The sequence below is a fragment of the Lethenteron reissneri genome, chromosome 25 (assembly GCF_015708825.2).
Source record: "Lethenteron reissneri isolate LAM-NWPU_2019-01 chromosome 25, ASM1570882v1, whole genome shotgun sequence".
NCBI classification, from domain to species: domain Eukaryota; kingdom Metazoa; phylum Chordata; class Hyperoartia; order Petromyzontiformes; family Petromyzontidae; genus Lethenteron; species Lethenteron reissneri.
This window is the reverse complement of record NC_083803.1, coordinates 13,216,583-13,224,846: the sequence shown is the minus strand read 5'-3', so window position 1 is coordinate 13,224,846 and position 8,264 is coordinate 13,216,583. Positions and strand designations below refer to the sequence as shown.

Genomic DNA, 8,264 nt, shown 5'->3' with positions numbered 1-8,264 from the left:
CACTTATATGATGGCCAAACGGAGCCTTCAATCCGCAGCAAAGTGGCGTATTAATGAGTTAATGCGCATCATTTAACCACGTGTGGTGTTCGCAACAATTGGTTTGATCACACGCAACGTTTTACTGTGTGCAGTTCCATTAGTGTGAAGTCTTTTCCATGGGTATGCAGTCCGTTCAGTTAAACTAAATAATACACCGTGTAAAGTAATAGAGATGGGATTTCCTAACCGGATTATTTCCTAACTACATTATTAAAGGGGCGTTCGGACCTTACTGGGCGGGATGTAAGCCATGAAATGTGGCATCCGCGTCTTGTCAGACGCGCATGATGGTAATATGTTCGTCAGGAGGGATAATGGATTACTCGTGAAATGGGCTGGGTCTTTGGACGGCTGTTGTGTGATGCCTAAAAGGAATGAATAATCGGCTAAATGGAGGGTGGGGGGCGGCAGTGCCGTGTGGTTAAAGAGGAAGTGTGGCGCATGCTTAATGATGAGCGGCTCGATTCGTCACTTGCCTCCAAGCCGAATCAACAGGACTACGTCACACAACAACGCCCCCGTGTGTGCCACTGCAGATTTTCCCCTCCTTTATACATTACAGGAAAAATTGGTTGCTCAGCTAATTCGAGGTTTTGCAGGACGTTATTTTTGTGGTGCGTATTTCAGACGTTGAGCCAAATCGTATGGTGGGGTGAGTTGGCTGTAGAAGGTTTATGGATGCTATTATGCAACGGTGTACATGTTAGCAACTGCCTGCATGAGTAGAGGAACGGTGTTGGTGGTATATGGCAGGTAACTCCTTTTATAGCTTTTATTTTTTTTCAGGGAAATGTCCCAACATTTTGAGTACAGCCTGCTTTTTTTCCTTGGGAGAGGGAAAGCCAGCGTAACCGAAGAAACCCCACCATACATATATAAGTGCAGGTCTACACAGGATTCAATTGATGTACTAGCCATCTCATGGTTACGATATAGCTTGGTAATTTTTAGGATTTTTACAATTCTGCTTGGTCCACCATCCTTTCCAACGTGCACTGTATTACAGGCCTGCACCATCATGCCCGGATAATGATCAGTTGAATTATTTTTCCCTTGGTTTGTGTTATTGTGGGTTGTATTGTTGGGACCTGCTGGGTCAGGACACTTAAACATTTTTGATGTCACGTGATTAGAATCCCCTCCGGCACATGTCCAAATAACATCGTGTCTTTTCCCTCCCCATACAACAGATGCCTGGAGAAACAACTGGCCCGACCATGGATGAAGAGACTGAAACCTTCGCCTTCCAGGCGGAGATCGCCCAGTTGATGTCCCTCATCATTAACACCTTCTACTTCCAACAAGGAAATCTTCCTTAGGGAGCTCATCTCCAACAGCTCCGATGTGAGTTCTACCAACATTTCCTATGTTAGCTGAGGAAGCTAGAGCGATGGTACAGAGGTACACTTAAACCTTTTGGCTAGTTTTGATAGCATGAAAACGTAAATTTTAGGCCTATGCAAGTACACTACTGGAGGGCAGAATGCTATTGGGTCGTGAGTTCTGATGTTACAGACCAGTTACATTGGTAGAATTTTACCTGCAGATGTTATGACATTTGCTTGCGTTTAGTTACCATTTTAATTAGAAGGCATTCAATTGTTTTGGTGCTACAATAGGAGGCTAATTGTGCCCCATATTGTGGAGAGCTCTTGCCCTTAACCATCAAGCAACCCAGCAGCATTTAACAATCTTCGCCCAGTTGGTATTTTGGAAAATGGTCCATAAATGCCTTTTGAATTGTTTACCTACATTTTTTTGGTGGTAAATCACACTTCCCTTTCAAATTATTACATGGTTATTTTGTATTTTAATCTATTAATATGCATGTACAAGCTTTTGGATTGTTTGTGTTCCAATCCTGTGCACTGTTTTTTTTTACATGCTAGGCTCTGGATAAGATCCGCTATGAGAGTCTGACAGACCCCAGCAAAATGGACTCTGGCAAGGAGCTCAAGATCGACGTGATCCCCAACAGAAATGAGCGTACCCTCACCATCAGCGACACGGGCATCGGCATGACCAAGGCTGATCTCATCAACAACTTGGGCACCATCGCCAAGTCGGGCACCAAGGCCTTCATGGAGGCGCTGCAAGCGGGGGCCGACATCTCCATGATTGGCCAGTTCGGCGTGGGCTTCTACTCTGCCTACCTGATCGCCGAACGGGTGTCCGTCGTCACCAAACACAACGATGACGAACAGTACTTGTGGGAGTCATCCGCGGGTGGTTCCTTCACGGTGCGCCTTGACAATGGTGAGTTGTGTGTCTGTTTTTCTAATTTAATTGAATGTAAATTAAATTGCATTTTTTTGTACCGTAGCCATCCCATTGCCCCGACCATGTAAAAATGTGCGCCCCTTTCATATAACGAGATGCGACCAAGCCTACCGTGTGTTTGTAGAACTGCCCGTGTTCAGGAAAGGTGTCATGGTTTGGTTACTCGCAATACTTTAACGTCCGAGCACTCTTGTAAAAGTTTGCTTTATGCAAATTCGATGCACATTCTACCTTGAAGACAATTGAATGAGACAAAAAATGACATTCTCGAATTGAGTCATGAACGATTATACATTTTAGGCACTTGAAGAATAGCGAATTGTTACACGCCCGGCAGTGAGTGTTCCACTTGCTGGTGCAAGAATACACATGTTAATGTATTACTCTCATTACGTTGTGAACAGGTGAAAGCATTGGCAGAGGCACTAAGATCACGCTGCACCTGAAGGAGGACCAATCTGAGTACCTGGAGGAGAAGCGCGTCAAAGACATCGTGAAGAAGCACTCTCAGTTCATCGGGTATCCCATCACCCTCTTTGTAAGTGCACGCTGCTGGCAGCATGGTTGTACAATTCCTGCAGCTGAACGCTTTTCTTTATAGCCATGTGATCACAGGCAAATAGTTTACTGAATCTGTATAGTTGCCCTTGCATTTTGCACCTTCACTAATGGATGTGGTGGTACCATTGTCCAGGTCGAGAAGGAACGTGACAAGGAGGTGAGTGACGATGAGGCTGAAGAGGAGAAGGAGGAAAAGAAAGAAGAAGAAAAGGAGGCCGAGACGGAGGACGACAAGCCCAAGATTGAGGATGTTGGCTCGGACGACGAGGCCGACAAGGAGGGTGACAAGGACAAGAAGAAGAAAAAGAAGATCAAGGAGAAGTACATCGACAAGGAGGAGCTCAACAAGACCAAGCCCCTGTGGACGCGCAATCCAGACGACATCTCGCAGGAGGAGTATGGAGAATTCTACAAGAGTCTCACCAACGATTGGGAGGATCACTTGGCTGTCAAGGTATTGATTGCAGTCTGATGCTGTCACTGCTAAAAAAAGAATAAGCTTTGAGTTATTTCCAAGAGACATGAAAATGCAATTTGCATTGCTTGTAAGATTCGTGCTATGCAGGTCTTGCACCAAAAAACTGAATAAATGTTCCTTTCCTGGTCAATTGGGTATGGGCCAGGTTTACAAGCATTTGTGAGCCATTGCCGCAGTATAAACACGGCCTCTTGTAATCTAGATGTATTGTCGAGGTTGTACATCCTAGTAAAAGTTGAGTTGTTTATGGCATCTGAATTTTCTGTCCGCAGCACTTCTCCGTGGAGGGCCAGCTAGAGTTCCGGGCCCTGCTCTTCGTGCCACGCCGTGCGCCCTTCGACCTCTTTGAGAACAAGAAGAAAAAGAACAACATCAAGCTGTACGTGCGCCGTGTGTTCATCATGGACAACTGCGAAGACCTCATCCCTGAGTACCTCAGTGAGTACAACAACATCGGCAACTGCTGTGTTAAAATCAAGTTTTGGGAAGGCTACTGCTTCCAAACAGTTCTTAGAAAAAACACACGGTTTGTATATGCCATGTGATTGAATTGGATAAGCAATATACATCTTTTGGTTGTTTTCTCTAGACTTCATCAAAGGTGTGGTGGACTCGGAAGACCTCCCCCTGAACATCTCGCGAGAGATGCTCCAGCAGAGCAAGATTCTCAAGGTCATCCGCAAGAACATCGTGAAGAAGTGCATGGAGCTGTTTACAGGCCTTGCCGAAGACAAAGAAAACTACAAGAAGTTCTACGAGCAATTTTCCAAGAACATGAAGGTGGGTGATGACAATCCTCAATGAGGAATGTAAGAATGAGTTGTCACGTTTTAACTGTTGAATCGATTCTGGGTTTTGTTCGTCATAGTCTGCCTGGTTCTGTTGGTCAAAAGACATATTCGCATGTGAATTACAATAAATTATAAACATATAAAATGTGTATCTTGTGCTTAAGAATAGATTTGAATAATTTAATGTTTTTCTAACTTACATGATTTTAAGTACATAGAGTAATCATCACATGCATGAAACCAATATCTCATTTACATTCAACTTGGCAATCAACACTACTGGTGTACTGTATCCATTGAATACTGTTAATTGAAAATGAGTGGTTATTTTTGTTTCAGCTGGGAATCCATGAGGACTCTCAGAATCGCAAGCGTCTTTCCGAAATGCTGCGGTACCACACGTCGGTGACGGGCGAGGATGTGTGCTCCCTCAAGGAGTACGTGTCGCGCATGAAGGAGAACCAGAAGCACATCTACTACATCACTGGTATGTGTGCTTGACAAAATTGATCTTCAGGGCATCTGTTACCAAAAGTAAACTTTGTTGTGAAGTGTGGTTTTTCTTTCTATGGTTCAAGGAAGATGCCACTAAAAAAATAGTTAATCCTGTGTATGTGATTTTACCTAGGCTGTGTTCCGATCTTTGTGAGTGAGAAAGATGCCTTTCAATTTACAGTCTGCCTTGTCATTGCTCTGTTGACATGACTGCACATCACACAGTTCACCCCCTCGTGTGATGAATTGCAGGGTTTACATACAATTTGGACTTGTATAGCGTCTAAATGCACCTCCATACCAAGCCACTACAGGGCCGTGAACATATTTTAGTGTCATGCGCAGATGATAAAAGGTCATGAACTGGGGCAGCACAGATGGCTTTGGAAGGTAGTGTGGGGGGGGAATCATCTTCCACCAAGTGAAAGTTGACTAAGCTTTGGCAATTCCTTGGTGGCGACAGTGTGATGGGGTATATATAGGTGGAGCTGAAAGGAGAGAGGTGGGCAGGGGAGAGTCAAGGACCTTTTATAGTGATTAGTGTTTTTTTTATCCAAGATTGCATTGGGAGCCTTGTAGCAAGTGTGATGTATTGGGTTGAAGTGGCCTTGTTAAACAGGTGAGGAAGATGGTTGTATTTTGTATTATCTGGAGTTTGGGAGGGATTTGGATCGGCTGTTAAGTTCAGATATGAACAGTTGATTAGTGCACTGCACTATGTAGTTGGTCACCCGAGTTTGATTTCTGGCCATGACCAACTTTAGTGGTGTCGAGTTTAAACCAGTCATGGAAACAACCCCTTCACATCACACTGATCAACGTGGTAAAACAACTTGCATGATCAACACAACATGCGGAGGGGCCTGCATTAAGAAGTGGATTGACAAAGGGCTGTCAATATTTGTTTTATTTACTAGGTACATATGGGGGAGCAGGTGGCGCAGTGGTTGGCGCACTGTGCTATGAACCCGGCAATCTGAACTCGATTCCTGGCGACGGTTGACATCACTGTTGAGTGATATCTGAACCAGTCTTTGACCCCACCCCCTTCAACCCGCACTGACCAGCGTGGTAAACTAAAATTATAAACAACTTCCATAACCAACAAGGCATGTGGAGACCTAAATTCGACAATTTGACCAAAAGGGCTTTTAGAAAAAATGTAATCAATGTATATGTAAAGCATATACATTAATTTGTCTTGTGTATTTAATGTATGTGTTCCTGCATTTTTACAGGCGAGTCCAAAGAGCAGGTGTCGAACTCTGCCTTTGTGGAGCGCGTGCGCAAGCGGGGCCTAGAGGTGGTGTACATGACAGAGCCCATCGACGAGTACTGCGTGCAGCAGCTCAAGGAGTTTGACGGCAAAACGCTCGTCTCGGTCACCAAGGAGGGGCTGGAACTGCCTGAGGATGAGGACGAGAAGAAGAAGCAGGAAGAGGCTAAAGCGAAGTACGAAAACCTCTGCAAGGTGGTCAAGGAGATCCTGGACAAGAAGGTGGAGAAGGTGAGGTCTATCTAACTGGTGTTTAATCATACCCAACACAGGGGTTGTCTGGTCTAGGGCAGCGTTTCTCCAAGTCCAGTCTCTGCGACCCACAACTGTACCTCTTCCAAGATTATAATTTTGCTTACATTTAAAAAACTAATTAGGTGGTTACAAGTAGCCTATGCATGATTGCAATTGCAAAATCCATTTGTAATCTAGAGTTCTGACTAATTTGGGTTAGCCTCTCGGCATGTGGGGCATTTGCACACATGTATAAAATATCTTTATACATTGGTAGGGACTTTTTTTTTTTACGAATCCCTGGTCTAGGGAAATGCTAATATTTTTTTTAGGCATTTATATGTAACAATCGATATGGAGTTTGAATTTAAGAATGAACTCGAGTTGACAATGGAGACATGGTGTAGTGAAATTTTGAATATCTGACTTCCATATTTGAGTTAGCTTGTGTAAAGTCTATTGTACCCAGGCTTCATAGCACTAAAATTAATAAATTGTGAATTTCCATTTGAACTGCTTGAAGTTGTTGCTTTTGTAACTGCAAAGAGGTGGGTTCCACTTGCTGTCTCAACAATGTCTCGCAATTCATTGTTTTTAGGTGACCGTTTCCAACCGGCTGGTGTCCTCTCCATGCTGCATCGTGACCAGCACTTACGGCTGGACGGCCAACATGGAGCGAATCATGAAGGCACAGGCTCTTCGTGACTCGTCCACCATGGGCTACATGGCCGCCAAGAAGCACTTGGAGATCAACCCAGAACACCCCATCGTGGAGACGCTGCGCCAGAAGGCGGAGGCAGACAAGAACGACAAGTCTGTCAAGGACCTCATCATTCTGCTCTTCGAGACGGCGCTGCTGTCTTCGGGTTTCTCGCTCGATGACCCCCAGACGCACTCCAACCGCATCTACCGCATGATCAAGCTGGGGCTCGGTAAGTTTGTCTTAAAGTCCCCCCCCCCCCCCCCCCCCCGTTTAAAAGATGTCAGTTGACCTCTGCAGTGGTTCTAATGATATTTTGTGACGCAGGTTTGTGGATTCAAATTGAAAATGTAAAAAACTGGGAAATATAGGAGCAGCAGGTGGGCATTTGAGCCTATTGCAGCAAATCTCAAAATGTAATGTCTATTGGGCAGTTGAAAGCACATCAACCTAATAAATGATACGATGCATGCATCGATTCATATTTGGCCTTCATGCAGAGGTCGACTGATTGTTAAATATCACATTAAACTTGAAGGAAAGTGTGTATCGTTTGAAATAAGTAACATTTTTTAAATCTTACCCTTAACATTTTTAAAGCGTATTGTCTCCATACTGTTTGCTAATTTACACTCTCGAATAAAGTCAATTGCCCACATTTTTGGCATTGGTCCTTTTAAAATAGTTTAGTTAAGCAGTGTTAATTATGAGCAGGATCGGTGTTTTTGTGCTTGGACACCAGTCTATTATCATTTGTTGTTGCTGTGCGACCCCATTGCTAGTTAAGGGTCACGAACGTGCACTAACACCCTCCATGCTCTGTCGTTTTTGACTTGTGTAGGCATTGATGATGACGAACCCATCCCAGATGAGAGCACGCCAACTGTCACTGAGGAGATGCCACCACTGGAAGGAGAGGATGCTTCCCGGATGGAAGAGGTTGATTAAAAACGCCTGGTGACCAATTTTTTGGGGAGCAATAGTATACACCTTGCTTTGTTGCAGGGTTCAAATAAATGTGCACATTTAAGCGATCGTGCATCCAGAGTTCCCATACTTCGTGTTTAAAAGTTGTGTGTTCTTTGCACTGTGAAAGTTAAAATACAGGCTTCTGTCCGATGTGTTGCTTGTGCGCACGTTTCGGGTCAAACCCTCTTTGTTGGCAGTACATACAATGATCTTGGTTTTTTTGGTAACTTGAATAAAGCATTGCACCCTTCTGGGAGGCCCCCCTGATTATGCTGTTTGAGTCGTCTTTGTGCGTTCTGATAAGTTAAGGTAAAACTACACGACAATTGTGGTTTGAGATTTCACATTTTAAACTTATTTAAGCGTGGAACAATTGTCGTCGCCCTCTCACAATTGGATGACATTTAAACTGGTTATTTGATTGAAGGCTTTTGCCAT

At 44.2% G+C, this 8,264-nt stretch overlaps 1 protein-coding gene across 1 annotated transcript; it reads left to right on the top strand.

The window, feature by feature from the left end:
- Positions 1 to 1,235: 1,235 nt before the first annotated feature.
- On the top strand, positions 1,236 to 8,093 carry LOC133347259 (heat shock protein HSP 90-alpha-like). Its single transcript, XM_061559376.1, is given in 11 exon segments — positions 1,236 to 1,340; positions 1,342 to 1,386; positions 1,932 to 2,298; positions 2,727 to 2,860; positions 3,017 to 3,337; positions 3,634 to 3,799; positions 3,951 to 4,141; positions 4,492 to 4,639; positions 5,886 to 6,154; positions 6,756 to 7,089; positions 7,699 to 8,093. Coding segments are annotated over 11 exon segments (2,163 nt in total). The 5' UTR covers positions 1,236 to 1,259; the 3' UTR covers positions 7,806 to 8,093.
- Positions 8,094 to 8,264: the final 171 nt, after the last annotated feature.